Genomic DNA, 25,365 nt, shown 5'->3' on the forward strand with positions numbered 1-25,365 from the left:
TGGTATCAATGCTCATGGGAGTCATATATATTTTGAAACACTAAACATGTAGATAAATACAAATGTATACGTTATATGTGTGTATTCACTCATATATGTGAAATGCATGTCTATCTGCATAGTTGAATTTGCATAGTTTTATACACATATATGTATGTGGATATGACTATCTTATTGCAAACTATATGGATTAAAAGAAATCTGTTAATTTTCTAACAGTAATTCTTTCCCAAGGGTCTTTCTAACCAATGTTTTGTGTGGTGTTGTATAGGAAATTGCTGGGAAAAAATGAAAAATTCACTTAAATGTTTGGAAATTTCTCACAATATCTTAGAAAATGCTGATTTTTATTGTTTTTTGTCCAGATGTTTTGGGATTTCTATGAATACAGTCATTGAATTATAACTGAAGACCAGTAATGTTTCATCGATATTGATATTGAGGCTCAGTCTACTATTTTCCTTTCTTTTTTTTTCCCTTTAGGGAATGGATTTTGCTGGATTCACAGCACACATGTTTGTGGGAATTTGTCTTGTTCTCCTCGTCTCTTTTCCTTTCCTGAGACTCCTTTACTGGAATAAAAAGCTTTATAATAAGGAGCCAAGTGAGATTGTTGGTAAGTTTGAGAGGGTGGGGGAATTATTCACTGTGAGTTTTCCTTTTTTCCTGTAAAATGACAGGAAAGTAATTTAATTCTCTTTGAAAATGAGTTTTAGAACAAAAACGTAATGTAAAATTATGGACAGAGGATAAGATAAATGTCACCTGCCAAAATGTTTCCTTAATATAAGTGGAGGTTGGAGTAGCTCCTTCTTTCTGATTAAAGGCAAGTTCAAAAGCTTTCAATCCATGAGTTCTGATTTTCCTAAGTATGTGCCATTCACTTTCTCTAATGGAATTAGTGGAATCCAGAAAGTAAGTCCTACACTATCATTCATATCCTTTGTGATAATTCAAATGCCTATTATTTATAGTTCAAATCATGTACTATAATTTAAATATAAAGTTTGTAGATCATATTATAGATAGTTGTTCTAGTGCTCAAATGCAACTAAAATAAAAAAGATACCATAATTCAAATTACAGTGTTCAGACACATTAAGTAAAATAGCACTATTTTTAATGAAGACTAGGTCTATATTACCAAATGAGATATTTGTAAAGTATTTAAAGTGCATATACACAGTAAGAGCCTGTTCCCTCTTTTCTTTTCCTTCTGATGTAGAGATATTTTTGTACTAAAAGTTCTTCTAGGAAAGTTAGGGAACACATTAAATATAAGCACTTGTTAATGGAACAACTTACACTAACAATCCCTTTACCTTAATATAGCAATGCCCTAAAATGCTCTGGTGTAGTTTCAATCATGGTGAAGACATCTTGTCATTGTGATATTTGACAATTTCTCTTACTTTAAATTTTCTTGGGAAGGTCTAACAGTTGGAAAAGCTGCAAGCCATTCAGATGGCTTGGGAAATGCTATTTCCCTTGGGATTTGGAGAATATTTAAATTATTCTTATGCCAAAATTTGGATGGCTGCTGACAATATTGTATTTTCTCTATTTTAATTGGACTTCAGCTGACTTGAGGTCATCCATTTTTGGCATTCATAATGTTTGTAGTTTTAAATTTTAATTCATTTATTTCATGCTTTTATTAGTTATTGAGCTCTTTAGGCTAATGATCTGTTTTTCATCTTTAGTGGATAGATATTTCATTGATATGATGACCTCTTTAGGGAGGAATCTGCCTCTACTAGTATAGTTTGGTACCTTCTCTCAAATTTTTAATTTTATAGTTGTTTGAAGCATTAAGAAGTTAAATGATTGACTCAGGACCAGAAAGCCAGCATGTGTCATGGGCAGAAGTAGTTGAACCCAGATTTTCTTGGCTTTTGATTCCCTTCATCTTTACTAAGACACCTAAATTTCATTTCATAATTAGTAGTTAGAGGTCTAAGTATATCTGTTATGATTCAGCAGTCAGTTATTATTCAGGATAGACATTTTCCCCTTCATATATAGTTTTCATTTCTTTGGGTATTGAAGGAGGACTAGTATCTCTGGTGTGAGGGTTTGCTGAGCCCTTTTCAAAAGCTTCTCATTCATGCTTGGTATCTATTTGATACTCAACTGTCATCAAAACACTGTAGCATGGGCAATGGCCACAACTTGGTAAACCATCTTGGCATAGAGGTAAAACTAGGGTGAGGATAATCAACAAGGTGAATTAGAGGGGTGTCTACCCCAAACATGTAAAGACTCCCCCCATTCAAATGGATGGTACAAAGCAATTTCTTCAAATGAAGCTGAAATAGATGATATGAAATGCTTTGGCTTGAAATTTGGTTAAACACTGAAGATTCCAAGTTCATTCACTGTATGACATTCACTGTATGACACTGTATCACTGTATTATTTTGGTCTTGTCACAGACTCCTTGAAAACCAGAATTTGATAAGAGGAAGCCGAAAAGTCATAAAAGACCAAGAAATAATAAAACAATATAAAGAATGAAAAAATGGAAGAGAATGTGAGGCATCTCACCAATATATATATATATATATATATATATATATATATATATATATATGTATATACTGATCTGGAAAACAGATCAAAGGACAAAACATAAGGATAATTGTAATGCCTGGAAGCTATGATTTAAAAAAAGAATTTTAATATAATAATATGAGAAAAAAAATTAAAGAAAATTGTTCTGAAGTGTTAGAATAAGAGGGGAAAATAGAAATAGAAAAAAAATCATTAATCACCTGCTAAAAGAAATTCTATGAGGAAAACCTACAGGAACATCTTATCCAAATTCCAAAATCCCCAGATCAAGAAAAAAATATTATGAGCAACAAGAAGAAAAAATTAAATACAGCGTAGCCGCATTTAGACTCACACAAGACCTAGCTTAGTAGCAACTACATTAAAAGAATGCAGGTTTGGGAACACTATATATCAAAAAGCAAAAGAACTAGTGTTGTGATTGAAAATATCATACCAAACAAAGTTAAATAAAAAGGGAAAAAAGGGGAAAAAAGTATATTTAGTGAATTGCCTGAATTTCAGAATTTTGCTACAAAAGACCTGAACTTAATAGAAAATTTGATATACAAAATTCAAAAAAAATATAAGGTAAACATCAAAGATTATTTACAAGGGACTTAAGAACAAACTATTTTATACGTGGAAATATAAACTTTATGTCTAACATTATCATTAATAATTGGATACTTTGAAGGAAAGATTGGGGTAGAGGTGAGTATGAGGTGATCTAAAAAAACAAAACTGTAGCAAAAGGTAAAATGAGTAATCATTTTATAAAAATGAGGTGTGAGAAGTATAAATGACACAGATAAATTAGATGGATGAGGAGAGCTGGTAGTTCTGGAACACTACTCTCATTGGAAATAGGTTAGAGAGGGAACAATGCATATCTATCTATCATTCTCTCTCTCTCTCTCTCTCTCTCTCTCTCTCTCTCTCTCTCTCTCTCTCTCTCTCTCTCTCTCTCTCTCTCTCTCTCTCTCTCTCTCTCTCTCTCTCTCATCTATTGATAAGGATATAAAAGTCTCCTAAATTCAGAAATAATTAAGAGGCTTAAGGGATAGATAGGAGGAGATTAGGGAGGGATTTTTAGAGGGAATTTCACTCACATCAGATTTGTGTTAAGGAGAGGACAACATATAATTTGGAAGAGAATAAAAGTTTTCTAAATTTGTAAAAAAGAGTGACTGAATAGGATAAGATGGAGGAGGGGAAATAGAAAAGTGTGTACACCAATAGGAGTGGAATTAGGTGTTTAGATTAATGAAAATAGGATAGGGAGTAACTGGGTAGAGGGATCCTTGGAGGGGTGGTGAGTTAAGTAATAGGAGGACAAAGTGACAGGTATAAGTAAAGTAGAGTAGTTAAATAGGAAAGAGGAAACATGTACAAACATAAAATAAAAATCAGGGGTAGAGTTGAGTTTAGCTTTTTAGTAGAGTTAAAAAATATGGAAAGATTTGAAGTTATGAAGGAAGATATTAACCATCTTCAGAGAAACAGAGAACAAACAAGGATTGTATAATCTTGAATAGATGGATGTGAATATGATTATTGATATCTATGTATACATCTTTGCATTTATATTTGCATATATATGCATATAAATATATATAATATATTATTTATACATATGAATATATCTGCACTTAATTGTAGCTTTCTTTGTGGGGGAGAGAAGGGGAAAAAAGACTACAGTTAAAAGTGATGAAATAGATCCTATAAGGAAGCAAAGATGGACAATTGAACAGATTGTATAGTGTTTATTATATAGGAGTTCTGTAAATGGAAATTTGTTCTTTATTTTGAATCTTCTCTTATGTTCTACTGTGCATATGGTATTATTTTTCTTTTCCTATTTCTTATTTAATTCTAAAATAAATAAATAAAATGAAAACAAAGAAAACAAAGGATAAACAACAACAACTTTTATTCCATTGAAGCTGAAAAATAGTAGTAATAGTAGAAAACATAGTTGTGAGTCATTTCAGATAGCATTTTCCCAAGATCTTGAAAGATGGGTTTCTAAAGGAATATGAAATTTGTTCTCAGAAATTATTCAACCATCTTCAATTTGCATCTGGAAGTCATTCTTTGTGAGTGAAAAGATCTTTTACTTTAAGGTAGCTCTTATCTGGGAAGTTAGAGTACTGGGTTTGAATCCTTGATGAAGATGGTGACAATGATAGAAGCTGAATGTAAAGAAAATAGGATGAACCTGAAATTATCAAAATGGCTCATTCCAAAATTTCATAGTATTTATTAAATACCCAGTCCAATTCTGAAAGTGTCCTGAGCACTTTGAATTATAAAAAAGTATGATTCTTTCCCCCACTGAATGTACAATCTAGAAATACACACCAAGTTCACAGACATCATATATTTAGATATAATAAACTGTTCAACTAGGTATTGTTGAATGGCTGTTAGTGCAATAGAATCCTGGAGAAGAAAAAGATCAGTGAAATGTTGCTCAAAAGCTGAAGGAAATTTGTAAAATAAAATAGAAAAAGTTATAAGTGAAACTGTATTTCAATTTGCTATTCAAATATTAAAGCTATAATAGTAGCCATTAGGTCCAATTTTATTCATTTAACTGTCAAGCATTTATAATTATTATTATTTTTTTAATAAATAGCCTTGCCTAGTAATAAAGGTCCAACCTTTCTGAAGAACAAAGAAGTCTTTTCTTCTATTGCCCCTTTCTTTATTTTCTGCTGATATTTGTTAGATCATTGAAATAATCTTTTTTGCTTTTCTTTTTGAACCTAAATTCAATCAAAATTTGCTCTTTTGTAATAATTAGATTTCCATGACAATTAAATGTAATGATTATTTTCATTATATAGTCCTTTTAGATTTGATATCTACAAGGGTTTCATAACCTGCTAGTTGTATATTTGAAGTGAAATGGATTTTCTTTAATTTCTCCTTTTCTGATTGTAAGTATTATTCTGATGGAGAGATTAATGGAATAAAATTAGAACATGATAATAGTGAATTTATCTATTTAAATTTGGATTTCTACAGGCAAAATTAAGTGGAGAGTTGAACAATTATTTAGTGAATATGGGTGTACAGAAATCTATCTGCAAAATTTTGTCCTTAATCCTGTATACAATTCTATAACAAATGAACTTTTTTTTTCTGACTCTGAAGGAGCATGGAAATGATATATTATTTTTTCAGTGCTCTATTTTTACATTTCCTTTGCCCATTTAAAGACAGCATTGGGAAAATCTATGCATGCAAATAGAGCCATTCCTAAGTAGAGCCAAAGGCAATGATAATGTCTTTGTAGGTCCTGCCCTGTAGAGAAGCTATTAGTAACTGAAAATGGTCTAGTTCATAGGCTAGCTTGATGAAATGACATCCTAATGATGATAGCACCTATTTGCACAGTGTCTGTTTTGGTAATTGATGTCTTGTGTACTTAAAAAAAAACATTTTAATCCAGTGATTTAAAAAGAATCAATTCCCATAAATCTCTATTTGTAACGCTTCTAAATGTGAGAACCTTACATCTGTAAGGTCTTTATTCTGCTTTATTCTATTTAGTGTGTTACTTGAGATTATTCTAGGCATACACTGGAGATTAATTCTTGAAAAATAACTATTGTTTTTTATTATAGCTTTTTATTTAGAATATGTATGCATGGGTAATTTTTTAGCATTGACAATTGTAAAACCTTTTGTTCCAATTTTTCCCCTCCTTCCTTCCACCCTCTCCCCCAGATGGGCAGGTTAACCAATACATGTTAAATATATTAAAGTATATGTTAAATACAATACAATACATACATACATATATATGTACATGTTGATACAGGAAAAATAACTATTGTTGATCAGGTTTATACATTTTTAAGATTCTTTAAATTGCTTCAAAAAATCATAGCTAATGTTACTTTAGTGACACTAATAAATTAAACCTCAGCATTAATTATGTTGTGTCTAATTTGCTTTCCCCTAGATCTATTTGAAAAAAAAAAAAGAAGTACTGAATATTTGTATGTTTAGAAGCTTTCATTTTGTTCCAAAACTTTTGCCCTTTGCCTTGTATTATAATTATTCTTTATTCTGGCATTTTTGTTTTGTAACCTTTAACCCAATTGTTATGCAATTCTGATCCCTAAAGAGATTTTTAAAAAAGTGTTATTTTTGTCTTTTCCATATACTAAGTTCCCTTTAATTCCCTAAATAGATGACACTTGTGCAAGATAGGAGAATTCAAACTCAACTCAAAAAGAAACTTTTTGAAGGATAAAAAGGTTTTGGAAACTTCCAAGAAACTTATAAATTTTTCATTCAGATTGCCATCCTAATTTATAATCAGTTACTATTTGCTTAATAACATGAGATCCAGAATTCTTACAATCAGCCTGTTCACCTTGTTTTATTCTAATCAGTAGCTATTCCACTGCTAAGAGGTTAATCAGTGGCTTCTCAATGAAAATAAATGCAGAGGTCTCATCTTATTTATTAATTTTTCTTTTGAAATGGATGAAAAGGTGATTGATAAAACAGATTTCATCAAAGGGGGTTCCAGTCACCTGGGTTGGAAGAAGTAGGAAGGAGGGCTTAATGGGCCATGGGATGCCTTAATGGGCCATTTCCATCTCTAATTTCTTTGATTCTGTAATAACTTGATATGGATCATTTGAAACACCTGCTTTAATCAATGAACTATCTGACATGTTGGTTGCTGATTGCCAATCAACTGAGGTTTTGGAGTTTCAGGCACCCTACATTAGTTGTACCCTGATTTTTCTGGTCTTGGGACTTTTTAAGTACTTTGTTTTGAAAGTGTATAGATTAGTTTTTTCACATGAGGATTCAACTTCTTTTTATGTTGGAATATTTTGGAGTCCATTGACCCAAACAGAGAACTAGAGTCTATGGGTTGACTTTGGATTGAAAACCAGCTTCTAGTTATCTTAATTAGTTTTCCCTAAAGATTAAAACAGTTAGTTATTATTTCTTTTTCTAGACATGGAAACCAAGAAACAGAGATTTAGTATCATTCTCAGTTAAAATTAATACTTCTTTTTGTGAGTCCCACTCTGATGTTTCATATGACTTGCTCTTTGCCTCTATCTAGAACCAGTGAAACTAAACAAAATGAATTTTAGAAATTTTAATTCATTTGGTTCTTTCTCTCGATGTTAATTCATTTTGATTCTGTGAAATTTAGTGGTAATTTACCTAGGGTAATTCAATTGTCTGCATCTAGTTCCAAAACAAGGAAGAGACAATTTGCTGTGGTCAAATAACAGTGGGTGGTGTCATGCTGAAATACAAATATTGTTGTTTAGTTTTGTTTGATTCTTTATGACCCCATTTGAGGTTTCTCAAGATAATGAAGTAGTAGTTTGTTAGTTTTTTCTCCAGCTCATTTTACAGATGAGGAAACTGAGGCAAACATGTTTAAGTGATTTGTCTAGGGACACACAATTAGTGTTTGAAGCTGGATTTGAATTTTGGTTGTCCTGACTCCCAACCTGGTGCTAAGTGGGCCACTAAACAATACATAAGGATCTCTGATGTTCAGTTCACTTAGAAAACCACATATTAATAGGTCCTATGTTCTACTGTATTTTTATTTATTTTAAAAATATTTCTAATTTGCATTTTAATCTGGTTAGTCTTCACTATATAGGTAATGCTGGCCAATTTGGCATGAGGCAGTGTTTAACACATCATCTAAAGAGAACTGAATTTGGAGGGCTAAGGTTGGAATTGTGGGACCTGCCTTCAAAAATCCAACTCTGTTGCTCACTATCTTTTTGAATTTTGTTAGATTCCTAGACCTTAGGTTACTCATATGTAAAATGAAATCATTGGACTCAATAAAATTATGATCCTTTTCTGCTCTAAATCTATGATCCTATGAAGTTCTGAAGTTAATTCAAGTCTATGTTAAAAACTCAGAAAAAAGAACAATTTTGAAATGGGAAGCCAATTAATTGGAACAAAAAAATTGAATTTAATACAAATATTGTTAGCCCACATTCTTGTTAAGAAAGTCTTAGCTGGTCTTGAGTGAACAAATTGCTCAGGGAAGATTGCTATTGCATTGACCATGGATAGCCCAAGAAGTGATAAGCAAGATTTGGTAACTAAACACAACTGGGCTAAACTAAATGCTTAGCCCAGAATGGCTAAAATGGTGTTGAGAACACTTCAGAGGAAAATGTCTCAGGGGCTATATTAGATTGACTTAATTTAAGGGGCAAACTAGAAGGTGTGTAAAAAAAGATCAAGGGCCACGAAAGAGACAAAAATCTTATTCCCGCCTTCCTCTTCTAAGATATTCTTGCTCCCTCACCCCCCAAAGTATTCCATTGTTTATGATGGGTACCATGACTTCCAGCAGCCATATTTGTACTCACAGGCTGAATCCCTTGCATCTTGAATTGATCACCTATTGATTTTATATGTGTATATATGCATATATATACATGTATACATATATATGCATATATACATACTATATATATACATATATACGTATATATGTATATATACATATATATATATATATATATATATATATATATATATATATATATATATATATATATATATATCCTAGGTATGAGCAATGGGCACACTGAACTTTATACTTTCAAAATCATAAATCCCACTAATCTAGAAGGAATATCAAAGATCACTTTAGTTCAATTTCTAATCAAACATGAATCCTTTATATATCCTTTTGTAGCAGGGATCATCCTATCTCTGCTTGAATACCTCTGGTGAAAAGGAGTTCACTCTTTCTGAGGCAGTTCCTCTCATAAGATAGAGTAGGACTTTTAAGAAGGTAATGTTTGAAAAGGGAGGTAGTATAATGTAGTATATTGAGGGCTGGTCTTGTCAGGAAGACTTGGTTTCATTATTTTATTTGAGACTTATGACCTGTGTGAGTCTAGACAAGGTATCTCTTGATTTTAGTTTCCTTATCTGTGAAATAAGAGTGGTTAAATAAGGTTTTCTGACAGCTCTGAAGCTATGATTCTGTACTTATTGGGTCTCAATTTCTTCAAGTGTAAAATGACTAGAGTGAGATGACCACTGAGGTTTGCTACAGATATGTGATCTTCTATAATGTATCTTTATATTTAGCAAACCTACTATGTGCCAATCACTAGGCTAAGCATTGAGAGAAATATAAAAAAAGATAATTGCTACCAAGAATTTCCATTCTAGTAGGTGGCAATCATGAAGATGTGTATTCTTTTGCAGTTGTAGGCATAACTTTTATTTTTTTAAACAAGCATTTATTAAGCACGTGCTATATGCCAGGAACTTAACTAAGCATTTTAGGAATATTATTTCATTTGATCCTCTAATAACTGTGTGAAGTTAGTGCTAATTTTTCTCCCCAGAAAATGGAAGCAAATAGAAGTTAAGTTATTTGCCCACGATCAAATGATGTTTGAAGCCACATTTGAACATAACTCTTCCTCATTATGTATCCAGGGTTTTCTCCACTGCATCACCTAACTTCCCTTATTCCTCATACCAATGTAAATCATAGTCCTATTATGTCTTAGTCCAGGGTCTCTGAGAGTTTCAGTGGTTTAAAAACTTCTCACTCTAAGGCAGGGGTTCTTATTCTGGAGTCTGGGAATTAAAAAAAATAATTTTGATAATTGTATTCAAATATGATTGATTTCCTTTGTAATCCTACATATTTCAAAATTATCTTTGTATTGTATTTTTCTCAATCACATGTAAATTTTTTAAGCATTCATTTTTTTAAAATTGAGTTTTGAATCCTTCCCCTTCCTCTCCTCCTTTCCCTTTGAGAAGGCAAGCAATTTTATAACAATTAAAGATGTGCAGTCTTGCAAAAAGTCCATATTGGCAATATTGCAAAAATAACTGTAGAGAAAAAAAAATCTCAAGAAAAAGAAAGTTAAAAAATGTATTCTTCAGTCTACATTCACACTTCACCAGTTCTTTCACTGGAGCATTTTTTCATAATAAATCCTTTGAAATTGTCTTGGATCATATTGCTGAAAATGGTTAAGTAAATTGCAATTGATCATTGTACAATATTTCTGTTTCTGTGTATAATATTCTCCTGATTGTACTCATTTCAGTTTCTATCAGTTCTTGTAAGTCTTTTCAGGTTTTTTTCACCTTGAAAACATCTTGCTAATATTTCTTAAAGCAAAATAGTATTCTAACAATCATGTACTACAACTTGTTTGGCCATTCCTCAATTTATGGATATCTCATCATTTTCCAATGCTTTGCCATCACAAAAGATCTGCTATACATATTTTTGTGCATATATGTTCTTTTAATTTTTCTTGGGATACAAAACTAGTAGTGATAAGTCTAGGTCCCAATTTTATAGCCCTGTCAGCATAGTTCCAAATTGTTCTACATAATGGTTGGACTAGTCACAACTCTAAGAAGTCATTAGTGTTCCAATTTTTCCATTCCCCTTCCAATATTTGTCATTTTCCTTTTGTGTCTTGTTCACCAGTCTGATAGATCTGAGGCAATTCCTCAGAGTTTCAGTTTAAATTTGCATTTTTTGAATCAACAGTAATTTAGAACATTTTTTCATATGACCACAGATTACTATGATTTCTTCTTTTGAAAACTCTCGGTTTATATTTTTTGACTATTTCTGAGTTGGCAAATAATTAATTTCTTATGTTTTTGACTCAGTTCTCTGTGTGTTTGAGAAATAGACTCATATCAGAGAAACTTGCTGTAAAAATTACCTTCAGTTTCCTGAGTCAACATTTTGCTTGTGAGAAAGCTTTTTAATTAAATGTAATTCAAATTATCGATTTTATATTATGTATTGCTATTTCTTATTTGGTTTAAAAAAAAGATGGTTCCCTCATCTACAAATGTGACTGGTAAAATTTTCCATGCACCCCTAATTTACTTATTATAGTACCCTTCATATATTTATTTTGATCCTATCTTGGTATATGATATAAGCTCTTGGTTTACATCTAATTTCTACCAAATTGCATTTTAGTTTTCCCTGTGAATTTTTGTCAAATAATGAGCTGTTGTCCTAAAAGTTTGGATTTTAGAATTTGTCTAATTCTAGGTTTGTTATGGTCATTTACAATTGTGTATTATGTATCTAATCCATTCTACTGATCTACCAGTCTATTTCTTAGTCATTATCAAATTATTTTGATGATTACTATTTTGCAAAACATTGACATTTAGTGCTGCTAGACCACTTTCCCATACATTTTCTTTCATTGATTTCTTTGATATTCTTGATCTTTTATTCTTCAGGATGAATTTTATTATTTTTAGCTCTCTAAAATATTTTTGATAATTTTATTGATATGGCATTGAATAAGTAAATTAATTTAGATAGAATTGTCTTTAATTGGATAAGTTGAGTCAATATAATAAAAAAGACAATTCTATCTGCTCCAGTTGTTTTGATCTGTCTTTGTATGAAAAATATTTTGCAATTTTGTTTATATAGTTTCTAGGTTTGTCCAAATATTTTCTATTTTGTACACTTATTTTAAATGGAATTTATCTATCTTTTTCTTTTGGATTATGTTGGTAGTATATAGAGGAATGCTGATGATTTGTGTGAGCCTGCAACTTTGCCATCATTGTTAATTATTTCAAATAGTGTTTTAGTTGATTCTCTGGGATTCTCCAAGTATAACATCTTATCATCTACAAAGAATGACAATTTCTTTCCTTTTCTTAGAGTCTACTCTAATTCTGTCAGATTCTTCCTTCAGTTCCTTCTCCCTGCTACAGCTATAATTTCTTATATGATATTAAATAATATAGGTGATAATGGGCATCCTTACTTCATCCCTCACCATATTGGGAAGACTCCTATCTTATCCCCATTACAGATGATTTTCACTAAAGGTTTTGGTAGATAGTATTAAATTGAGGAAGGCTCAGTTTATTCCTATGCTTTCCTAGTATATTTAATAGCAATTAGTGTTTTATTTTATCAAAAGATTTTTCTTTGTGTATCGAGATAATGTGATTTTTGTTTTTTGTTATTGATCACTTATACTCATATTTTCCTAATATTGAACCAACCTAGCATTCTTAGTATGAATACCAGCTAATTATAGTATATGATTTTTGTGATATATTGAAGGAATCTCTTGGGTTTTTATTTAATTATTTATTGGTATTTTATTTAAAAATTTTGCATTGATATTCATTAGGGAAATTGGCCTATAGTTTTCTTTCTCTGTTTTTGCTCTTTCTGGTTTAGGTAATAGCATTTGTAGAAAAGGGATTTAGAAGTACTTCTTGTCTATTTGTCCATATAGTTTATATGATATTGGAACTAGTTGTTCTTTAAAGGTTTGTTATAATTCATTTGTGAATCCATTTGGTCCTGGGGATTTTTTCTTAGAGTGCTTATTAATGGCTTATTAAATTTCTTTTTCTGAATAAAATAGAGTTACATAAGTATTTTATTTCTTCTTCTATTAATCTGGGTAATTTGTATTTTTTATAACTATTCATCAATTTCACTTAAATTGTTATATTTATTGGCATAGAATTGTACAAAATAACTCCTAATAATTATTTTAATTTAATCTTCATTGGTGGTGAATTCACTATTTTCATTTTTAATGATAGTAATTTGGTTTTCTTTTTAAAAAAAATCAAATTAAGCAATAGTTAATAAATTTTATTTTTTTCAATTAAACCAGCTCCTACTTTTATTTATTAGTTCAATTGTCCTCTTGCTTTTAATTTTATTAATTTCTCCTTTGATTTAATGATTATATTTTAGGATTTAATTCAGGATTTTTAATTTGCTCTTTATTCTAGTTTTTAGTCATACATCCCATTTATTGATATCTATGTTAGTGATGTATACATTTAGAGACATAAATTTCCTCTAAGTATTGTTTGAGCTGCATCCCATAAATTTTGGTATTGTCTTTTTGTTGTCTTTCTCTTTAGTGAAATTATTCATTGTTTTTTGATTTGTTCTTTGACCCACATGTTCTTTAGGAGTAGAATATTTAGGTTTTTTTTTAATTATTAATGTTGCCATGGCTCTTTATTATGTAATTTTTATTGCATTTTGAAAGATGCATTTTAATATTTCTTTTTTTTTTGTATCACTTGTAAGGTTTTTATGACCTAATACAAGAGTTTGTGTTTGGGAAGATGCTATGTACAGAGGAGAAAAAAATTTTTTTAATTCCTTTTTATTCTCATTTAGTGTTTTTTTTTTAAATTTAAAAATTTCATTTATCTCCTTAATTTTCTTTCTTGGTTATTTATTTTTTTCTTTGAGGCTGGGGTTAAGTGACTTGCCCAGGGTCACACAGCTAGGAAGTGTTAAGCGTCTGAAACCAGATTTGAACTCAGGTCCTCCTGAATTCAAGGCTGGTGCTCTATCCACTGTGCCACCTAGCTGCCCCATCTTTCTTGGTTATTTTATGTTGTGATAAAAGAGCCACCTGCCAGTGCTTGCTGGAGGTCTAACTCAGACCTGTAGAATCGATCTTCTCAAGTGAGAGAAGGATGATGATACAAGGAAACTGAGAGACAGTTCTCTGACCTCTCTCCTCTTCCCTCTTGCCTCCAATTTATTTCATTCCCAATACACAAGTAACATCTGCAAAGACTGCTTGGCAATGCCTTCAAGTTTATGATTCACAGCTGTGGAGGTTCTTGGAGAATTGACCTACCCCTTCACGTAGGCATGTTCCTTAACAATTTTATGGTTAGATTTACCTAGTTCTAGGGCAGCTAGGTGATGCAGTGGATACAGCAATGGTTTGAAGTCAGGAGGACCTGAGTTAAAATCTGATTAATATATTTAATATTTATTAGCTGTGTGACTATGAGCAAGTTAGTTAACCCCAATTACTTCCAAAAAATAAAAAAGAGAGAGAAAGGTTTATCTAATTCTAATAGAGAACAGTTGATGTACCTTACTATTTAAATTTTACTATTTCCTCCTGTAACTTTTCTTTTAAGAATTTGAATGCTATACCATTAGAAACATATATGTTCTATATTGGTATTACTTAATTGTGTATGGTACTGTTTTAGCAAAACACAGCTTCCTGTTTATCTCTTTTAATAAAGTTTGTTTTTGCTTTTGTTTTATCTGCAATCATGATTACTATCTATCCTCTTTCCATGTTTCCCTTCTTTTTTGTTTCCCTCCCCCCACCATTCTCCCCCAATTTAGCTAAAACATAATAGATTCTGCTCTAGTCCCTTATTGTAACTGTGTGTCTCTGTTTGAAGCATGATTTTTTAAAAAACAAATATTTTTTGATTTGACATTTCAGTTTTATGGGTGAATTCATCTCTTTCACATTCATGGTTATGATTATTATTTTTTATTTATTTTTATTTTTAAAAAATCTGAGAGCAGTTTTATTTTTAAAGATTCATTTATTTGTTTTAATACACATTGCTTTATGAATCATATTGGAAGAGAAAAATTGGAACAAAAGGGAAAAATCATGGAAGAGAAAAAAAAATAAAGAAATGAACATGTATTACTGTATGTAAATATTCAGTCTCTATAGTTCTTTTGCTGGATGCAGTAGTCATTTTCTTTCCAAAGTCTATTGAGATTGCTTTATATCACTAGATCACTGAAAAGAACCATTTCATGTTGATTATCACATATTCTTGCTCTTATTGTGTACAATGTATTCCTGGTTCTGCTTTTGTAGTCAGCATCAGTTTGTGTAAATCATTCCAGGACTTTCTAAAATCAGTTTGCTCATCATCAACATTAATATAATATTATCTTATTATGCCACAGCTTATTTAGCCATTCTTCAATTGATGGGCATCTATTCATTTTCCAATTCTTTGTTACCACAAAAAAAAAGCTGCTACAAACATTTTTGCACATGTGAGTCCTTTTTCCTCCTTTATGATTTCCTTGGGATATAGACCCAGTAATGGCACTGCTGGATCAAAAGGTTTGCATAGGTTTTTATAGGCCTTTGGGAATAGTTTCAAATTGCTTTCTATAATGATTGGATCATTTCACAACTTCACCAACAATGCATCAGTGTCCCAATTTTCCCACATTCCCTCCAATATTTATAAATTTTTTTCCTGTCATCTTAGCCAATCTGACAGGTATGTAGTGGTAGCTCAGAGTTGCCTTAATTTGCATTTCTCTGGTCAATACTGATTTAGTGCATTTTTTCACATAACTATAGATGGCTTTAATTTTGTCATCTTAAAGTTGTCTGTTCATGCTTTGACCATTTACCAATTGGAGAATGACTTATATCATAAATTTGATACAATTCTTTATATATTTTAGAAATGAGATTTTTATCAGAAATACTGGTTTTAAAGACTTCCCCCTCATTTTGTACTTCCCTTTTAATCTTGTTTCTGTTTTGTTGGTTTTGTTTGTGTAAAACCTTTTTAATTTAATGTAATCAAAGTTATCCATTTTGCCTTTCATAATGTTCTCTAGTTCTTCTTTGGTCACAAATTCTTCTCTTCTTTAAAAATCTTATTAGGAAATTGTCTCTTGCTCTCCTAATTTGTTTGTGGTATAATCCTTTATCCACAAGTCATCCATTTTGATCTTATTTTGGTATGGGGTATTAGGTCTATGCTGAGTTTCTGACATATTATTTTCCAGTTCTCCCAACAATTTTTGTTAAGTAGTGAGGTCTTATTCCCGAAGCTGGAGTTGGGGGTTTATTAAAATACTAGATTACTATAGGACTTGATTATTATATCATGTGTATCTAATTTATTCCAGTAATCCATCACTGTATTTCTTAGGCAGTACCAAATGGTTTTGATGGCTGATGCTTTATAATATAGTTTTAGGTTTTGTACTGCTAAGCTACCTCCTTGGATTTCTTTTCATTAATTCTCTTGATATTCTTGACCTTTTGTCTTTCCAGATGAATTTTGATATTATTTTTTCTAGTTCTATAAAATAATTTTTGGCTGTTGGTTTGTATGACACTGAACAAGTAGTAGAGCAATTAGGCAGAATTGTCTACCTACTCTTATCTACAGTCATTTCATGGTTATGATTATTAACTATGTATTTTCCTCCATCCTCTTTCCCCTGTTTATTGGCTATCTTTCATTATACTGTCCCTCAAAAGTCTGTTTTACTTTTGAACCCTGCTTCTCTTTATAAGTTCTTTCTTCTCTTATCCCCTCCTCCTCCAATATTCTGTAGACTAGATTTCTAAATCTGAGTATTTCCTCTTTGAACCAATTCCAGTGAGAGTAAGGTTCAAGCATTATCCAAATGCCATCTTTCCCTCCATTGTAAAAATTCTTTTGTGCTCTTTTATATGGGATAATTTTATGTGAGAATTCTTCTACTTTTCCCCCTTTCCCAGTGTGTCCCACTTTTCCCCCTAAATTTAATTTTTTAAAAAAATCAGCCCATTATAGTCAACTTACACCTGGACCCTCTATTTCTACTTCTTCTTACTGCTCTAATAATGACAGAGTTCTTAAGAATTTCTTAAGAATTTTTTTCTTCTCCCATAAAAATATAAACAATTATTGAATTCCATATGATTTTTCTTTCAAGATACTTTTCCTGAGTCTTGTATTTGAAAGTCAGATTTTTAAAATTTTTTTCTTGTCTTTTCATCATGCTTGAAAATCCTCTAGTTCATAAAATATCCATTTTTTCATCCTAAAGTAGTATACTTTTTCTGGGTAAGGTACTCTTGATTGTAATTCTAGGTAATTTGCATTCTGGAATATCATGTCCCAAGTCCTCTATTCCTTTAATGTCGAAGTTGATAAATCTTGTATGATCTTGATTATGGCTCCATTATATTTGAATTCTTTCTGGCTACTTGTAGCATTTTCTCCTTGAATTGGGAGCTCTGGAATTTGGCTATAAGTTTCCTGGAAATTTTTTTTGGGGGGAGATCACTTTCAGGAAGTTCTCATTGAATTTTTTTGATTTAAATTTTGCCCTCTGGTTTTAGGATATCAGTGAAGTTTTTCTTGATAATTTCTTGAAATATGATGTCTAGGCTTTTCTTTGATTATGACTTTCAGGATGTCCAATAATTATTAAATGATCTCTTCTCAATGTATTTTTCCAGATTAGTTGTGTCTCCAATGAGATAATTCATATTTTCTTCTATTTTTTCAGTCTCTTGATTTTGTTTCATTGTTTCTACACACCTCTTAAGACATTAACCTCCATTTGCCTAATTCTAATTTTTAAAGTATTATTTTTATAGAGCTTTTGTAATTCTTTTTTCCATTTGGTCAATTCTATTTTTTACAGAGTACTTTTCCTCAGTGAATTTTTGTATTTTCACATTTGGCTAATTCTGCTTTTAAGAAGTTCTTCTCTGCAGTGTATTTTTGTATCATTTTGAAAAAAAAAATTGTGTTATTTTCTTCAGTATTTTTGTGCCTCTTTTAGCAAGCTGCTGATTTTTTTTTCATAATTTTCCTGTATGCATCTCATTTCTGTCCCTTCCCCATTTTTTTGTTACCTTTCTTATTTGATTTTTCAAATCTTTTTTGAGCTCTTCTAGAAATTCTTGCTGGGCTTGTATCCAGTTTACATATTGTCTTTAAAGCTTTGCTTGTAACTGTTTGAACATCACTATCTTCTTCTGAGTTTAGTAACTATTTTTCAAATTATTTGATCATTTTTCTAGCTATTTCTTATTTTTTAACTTTATGTTAAAATTAGGCTTTGTTCCCAGCATGGAAGGAGAACTTTCTTAGGCTTCAGATATTTCTTGTTGCTGTTTTCAGAGCTGGTTCTGGGATGTTCAGGTTTTTGGTGATTCCAAGGTGGTATAATCTAAGAAGAAGTGTGGTCATTGCCCTCTTGGCCTGTGTATTTGTCTTTATCCAGGGAGAGATTTTGTTCATTCTGTTAGCCACCTGTTAGCAACAGTGCTTAAAATTTTCTTGATCCTAGAACTGTAACTTGATCCCTTCTGTGAGTGATCTCAATCACTCTTTTTCACTCTGGAATTATGACCAAGGTCCTTGCTCTCTTGCAGTAACAACTACTCAAGTGAGGAAAACTTTTCTTACCAAGCTCCTAAGTTGTCTTGGAAAGGAAAATTGTTTCATCATACCTTTTTGTCAGTTTTGCTGCTCCATAATTCAAATTGGGGTGTTAATTTGGAGGAGAATATGGGGGAGATCAGGTGAATTCTTTTTACTCTGTCATCTTGACTTTGATATTCCTATTTCTTTTTATTTTATGCATTTAGCAATATGAGAAGGGGGTCCACAGATTTTGCCATACTTCAAAAAGTCTCTTTGACAGAAAAAAAGGTTAATAACTAAAGTCCTAAGTCTAACATGATTATAGACCTATCTAATCTTAGATAGGATGGTCCTAAGGAAAATGACATACAATCCATTGCTTAATCTGTTTTTATAGCTCTTCCAGTTTAAAGTACCTTCCAACTGAATAATTTCATCTTAAAGAATGACTGGGTGAAACAGCAAATTATAGAAACAATTAATAATTTCACCCAAGATAATGACAGTGATGAGACATCATACCAAAATCTGTGGGATGCAGCTAAAGCGGTAATAAGGGGAAATTTTATATCTTTAGAGGCTTAGTTGAACAAAATAGAGAAAGAGAAGATTAATTAATTGGGCCTGAGTTAGGATTACTAGGTGAGAACTCAGGTTGTCTGGACAGTGACAAGGTGAGAATTCAGGTTGTCTGGACAATTACAAGGTGAGAACTCAGGTTGACTTGACAGTTCTCTGGCTCAGACCTTTGGTTTTGGCCTTTAAAGGGAGTTTACACCTTAGGAATTCTAAGAGGAGCAAGCTCATTGGTTGGAGTACTTCTTCCCAGAAGCCCTTGCATTATCCCACGCCCATTCTCTGGGAGGATAAAAGAGGACAGCACTTCAGAGATAAGAGAAGTCTCTGCTCTACATCAGGCTTGTCGGGGCTCTCTGCAGGAAGGGAAGTCACTTCTCTGGACGAGAGTTAATGGCAACTGTCTGGAGACAATGGTTCTCTACAACAAGAAGAATCTGTTCTAGAGATTTGAGTTGACACAGAAGCTTTCCTCCCAGAGAGTGATTGGCAGCTTCTGGAGACTACAGCGCGCTACAGGCCTGCAACTTAAAAAGCTAGAAAAAGACCAAATTAAAAACCCCCAACCAAAAATCAAACTTGAAATATAAAAATTAAAAGGAGAAATCAATAATATTGAAAGTAAAAAAACTATTGAATTAATAAATAAAACCAAGAGTTGGTTTTATGAAAAGGCCAATAAAATAGATAAACCTTTGGTAAATCTGATCAGAAAAAGGAAAGAGGAAAATCAAATTGTTAGTCTTACAAATGAAAAGGGGGATCTTTCCACCAATGAAGAGGAAATTAGAGAAATAATAAGGAATTACTTTGCCCAACTTTATGCCAATAAATTTGATCACTTAAGTGAAATGGATGACTTCCTCCAAAAATATAGGCTTCCTAGATTAACAGAGGTGGAGATCAATTGCTTAAATAGTCCCATTTCAGAAAAAGAAATAGAACAAGCTATTACTCAACTCCCCAGGAAAAAATCCCCAGGACCAGATGGATTTACATGTGAATTCTACCAAACATTTAAAGAACAATTAGCCTCAATGTTATATAAACTATTTGAAAAAATAGGGGATAAAGGAGTCCTACCAAACTCCTTTTATGACACAGACATGGTACTGTCTAAACCAGGTAGATCGAAAACTGAGAAAGAAAACTATAGACCAATCTCCTTAATGAATATTGATGCTAAAATCTTAAAGAAGATATTAGCAAAAAGACTTCAGAAAATCATCCCCAGGATAATACACTATGATCAAGTAGGATTTATACCAGGAATGCAGAGCTGGTTTAATATTAGGAAAACTATTAGTATAATTGACCATATTAATAATAAAAACCATATGATCATCTCAATAGATACAGAAAAAGCATTTGATAAAATCCAACATCCATTCCTACTAAAAATGCTTGAGAGTTTAGGAATAAAGGGACTATTCCTTAGAATAATCAGGAGCATTTAATTATGACCATCAGTAAGCATAATGTGCAATGGAGATAAACTGGAACCTTTCCCAGTAAGATCAGGAGTGAAACAAGGTTGCCCACTATCACCATTACTATTCAATATAGTACTAGAAACGCTAGCCTCGGCAATAAGAGCCGATAAAGAGATTCAAGGAATTAGAGTAGGAAATGAGGAAATCAAACTATCACTCTGCAGATGACATGATGGTATACTTAGAGAACCCCAAAGACTCTGCTAAAAAGCTATTAGAAATAATTCAGAATTTTAGCAAAGTTGCAGGATACAAAATAAATCCATATAAATCCTCAGCATTTTTATATATCACCAACAAAATGCAACAGCAAGAGATACAAAGAGAAATTCCATTCCAAACAAATGCTGAGAGTATAAAATATTTGGGAATCCATCTACCAAAGAAAAGTCAAGAATTATATGAGCAAAATTACAAAACACTTGCCACAAAAATAAAGTCAGATTTAAATAATTGGAAAGACATTCAGTGCTCTTGGATAGGCCGAGCAAATATAATAAAGATGACAATACTCCCCAAACTAATCTATTTATTTAGTGCTATACCAATCAGATTCCCAAGAAACTATTTTTATGACCTAGAAAAAATAACAACAAAATTCATATAGAAGAATAAAAAGTCAAGAATTGCAAGGGAACTAATGAAAAAAAAGTCAGAGGAAGGTGGTCTAGGTGTACCTGATCTAAAGCTATATTATATAGCAGCAGTCACCAAAACCATTTGGTATTGGCTAAGAAATAGACCAGTCGATCAGTGGAACAGATTAGATACAAAGGACAAAAAAGGGTACATCTATAGCAATCTAGTCTTTGACAAACCCAAAGATACCAACATTAGGGATAAAAATTCATTATTTGGAAAAAACTGTTGGGAAAACTGGAAATTAGTATGGCAGAAATTAGATATGGATCCACACTTAACACCATATACCAAGATAAGATCAAAATGGGTCCATGATTTAGGCATAAAGAATGAGATCATAAATAGACTAGAGGAACAGAGAATAGTCTACCTCTCAGACCTGTGGAGGAGGAAGGAATTTATGACCAGAGGAGAACTAGAGATCATTATTGATCACAAAATAGAAGATTTTGATTACATCAAACTAAAAAGTTTCTGTACAAATAATACTAATGCAAACAAGATTAGAAGGGAAGTAACAAATTGGGAAAATATTTTGACAGTTAAAAGTTCTAATAAAGGTCTCATTTCCAAAATATGTAGAGAACTGACCCTAATTTATAAGAAATCAAACCATTCTCCAATTGATAAATGGTCAAAGGATATGAACAGACAATTCTCAGATGATGAAATTAAAATTATATCCACTCATATGAAAGAGTGTTCCAAATCACTACTGATCAGAGTAATGCAAATTAAGAGAACTCTGAGATACCACTACACACCTGTCAGATTGGCTAAGATGACAGGAACAAATAATGATGAATGTTGGAGGGGATGTGGGAAAACTGGGACACTAATACATTATTGGTGGAGTTGTGAAAGAATCCAACCATTCTGGAGAGCAATTTGGAACTATGCCCAAAAAGTTATCAACTGTGCATACCCTTTGATCCAGCATTGCTGCTATTGGGCTTATATCCCAAAGAAATACTAAAGAGGGGAAAGGGACCTGTATGTGCCAAAATGTTTGTGGCAGCTCTTTTCGTAGTGGCTAAAAACTGGAAGATGAATGGATGTCCATCAATTGGAGAATGGTTGGGTAAATTACGGTATATGAAGGTTATGGAATATTATTGCTCTGTAAGAAATGACCAGCAGGATGAATACAGAGAGGTTTGGAAAGACTTATATCAACTGATGCTGAGTGAAATGAATAGAATCAGAAGATCGCTGTACACTTCAATGCTGTATGAAGATGTATTCTGATGGAAGTGGATATCTTCAGCATAAAGAAGATCCCACTCACTTCCAGTTGATCAATGATGGACAGAAACAACTACCCAGAGAAGGAACACTGGGAAGTGAATGTAAATTGTTAGCACTACTGCCTATCTACCCAGGTTACTTATACCTTTGGAATCTAATACTTAATGTGCAACAAGAAAATTGGATTAACACACATATATTGTATCCAGGATATACTGTAACACATGTAAAATGTATGGGATTGCCTGTTATCTAGGGGAGGGAGTAGAGGGAGGGAGGGAATAATTTGGAAAAATGATTACAAGGGATAATGTTATAAAAAAATTACTCATGCATATATACTGTCAAAAATTATAATTATAAAATAAAAAAAATAAAAATAAAGTACCTTCCAGGTACAGGATCATGCTGTACCATGTTCCTTAGCATTCCCTTCAAAAGGAGGCAATAACAAAGGAACTTCTGTGAACTGGATCACTAAGGTAGAGCCTTTGTTAGTGATGGTGGGATCCAGGATAGATATAGCCATTTCTATGTGTGTTGGAGGTCAGATAACAAAGAGCTGCCATCTGGATTCTGTTTAGTGATAGAGTACTAAGATAGGTTTGATCCTTTGATCATAAGTGAGGAAGCTTTGTCTTCATGTAGAAGAAAATAAGTATACAAATAAATATAAAATATAAGTTTCTAAGAATGCCCCAAAGTTCTATGAAGAACAGACGAGGTGAAGCTAATGTTAATGCTGGGAAGGAAGGGATTGTGGGAGGAGATAAGTAATTATTAAGCATCTGCCATGTTCCTAATGTGCTTTATCTCATTTGATTCTTACACTAACCTTAAGAGGTAGGTGCTATTATTATCTTCATTTTACAAATGAGGAACCTGAGGTAGCCAGAAGTCAAATGACTTCTCTGTGGTCATATAGTTAGTATTTATCTGAAGCTAAATTTAAATTGAGTTTTTCCTGATTCCAACCCCAATACTCTATCCACTGTGTTACCCATCCAATTCTAAGGTAAATGAATGCATTAAAATATACTATTAAGCTCTCTGATAACTAGTAAACACTCTCTTCCACTCAAGTCATCTGTGATAGGTGATAGGATCATTGATTTACTGTTGAATGCTATCTAGTTCAGCTACCTCATTTTATAGATGAGAAACCTAAGAATTCAAAGAAATTTAATGATTTGCTCAGAGTCACATACCTAGTAACTATCAAAGGGTAAGACTTGAATCCATATCTTCTTGACTCCAAATTTAGCATTCTTTCCATTTTGAATTGAAGTCTTCTTAGTTGAAAACTCAGTTTCATAGGGAGGATCTTTTTTTTTTACTTGGAAGCAAAGTCCCTTGTAATTTCTTCTGCTTCTGTTTTCAAATGTTTGAAGGTGCTGATGGTATAACTTTGACCCAATATACAAGGCCCATATAATAGCACTTCATATTTGGCTACTTACTATTGCCTACATACCATTTTTGCTTTCTATGGGCCTTAATATTTGTAAAAAACTCTTAGCACAGTGTCTGGCACATAGTAGGTATTACATAATTGCGTATTATTTTTATTACAAAGCCAGGAGTTCCTTTAATGGCTAAATGCAAAGACATCAGATCTTTTAACTGCCAAATAAGCTGAGAACTCATTTCCTGACTCTCTCCTGATGATCAGGTCCTTGATTTTGCTTCCTATGAAAAGTTGCTCCAGGTAATTCCTGTCCTCTTTCTTTCATTTTGGCAATACTCCATTTCTATTCATTTCAGATATGAAAAATTAGTTGATATTTCTGCCAGATTTTTTTCCTTTCCTTTGTTCTTTTCCTGTCCTCACTTCTAACCTTTCTTCTTGTCTTGCTAGAGTATGTAAGCTTCCCACCTCAGTAGGACATAGTGTGAATTAATTAGGCACCATTTCTGAGTGTTTCTGGATTTAAGTGCTAAATGTTGTTATTTTGAGTAGCAATGAGATTTCTTCTTGCCTATTTTCATGCTAGCAACAAATGCAACATTTCACAGAGTTAGAGAAAATAACTGTTAAAAAACAGACTTTGGCAAGATACTGCTTTGATCAATGAAATGATTTGGAAACATATGTTAATTTCCTATCATACCACAAACTATCCTATTGCTAGCAGCATTACAGCTAAAGAACAGGTCACAGCTGTCTGAAAAGGGACACCAACCAGGAATCTATGTTGTAATTTCCCTTGCCAATTGATTTTTCATCTAGGAGCTTGGTACAGATGGGAAATTGGATCATACAATATTAGTTGGTTTAGTACTGCATGAAATGTACAATATCTAGGAGGAAAGCAACTTAAAATAATTATGGTTGTTTTTGACCAGTTGAGAAAAAATTGAAGGGAGAACATTTTAAAATAAGAATAGAAATAAAAATTGAAATTCTAGGCATTAAAAACTACAAATGGACAATGATGAGATGAGTCATCAATTCTGTCTGGTGAGATGGAGGACCACTAGTCCTTATCATCTGCCCTGCTACTGCAATCCAAGGCCATGCAGATCCTATCTTGCTTTTAACCCTTTGCAGATCCCCTGTGCTATCATTACTTTACACTCATGCCTTTGACATAAATCTATCTCTTAGTATTTCTGGGCCTTTCCCTTTCCCTTGTATCTAAATTTTATTTTATGTATAGTTTAGACCAATTAGAGCACAAGTTCTGTGAAAGCAGGCACTCTTTTGCTTTTTCTATTTTTATTTCTAGTGCTTGGCACAAAGAAAGAGCTTAATAAATGTTTTTTAATTCATTTATTCAGTCATAATAGTAAAAATAAAATTGTCTTGATATCTCTCCTCCAACAAAGGACCTTATATGCTAGAGCCCTC

At 32.2% G+C, this 25,365-nt stretch overlaps 1 protein-coding gene across 1 annotated transcript in view; it reads left to right on the forward strand.

Moving 5' to 3' along the window:
* Positions 1–25,365, forward strand: part of OCA2 (OCA2 melanosomal transmembrane protein) — a 654,184-nt gene that overhangs the window by 248,307 nt on the left and 380,512 nt on the right. The window contains exon 15 of the mRNA XM_074300312.1: positions 484–616. Coding sequence (XP_074156413.1) covers positions 484–616 — 133 coding nt within the window. The remainder of the gene's footprint in view (positions 1–483; positions 617–25,365) is intronic.

The sequence above is a fragment of the Sminthopsis crassicaudata genome, chromosome 3, assembly GCF_048593235.1.
Source record: "Sminthopsis crassicaudata isolate SCR6 chromosome 3, ASM4859323v1, whole genome shotgun sequence".
NCBI lineage: Eukaryota > Metazoa > Chordata > Mammalia > Dasyuromorphia > Dasyuridae > Sminthopsis > Sminthopsis crassicaudata.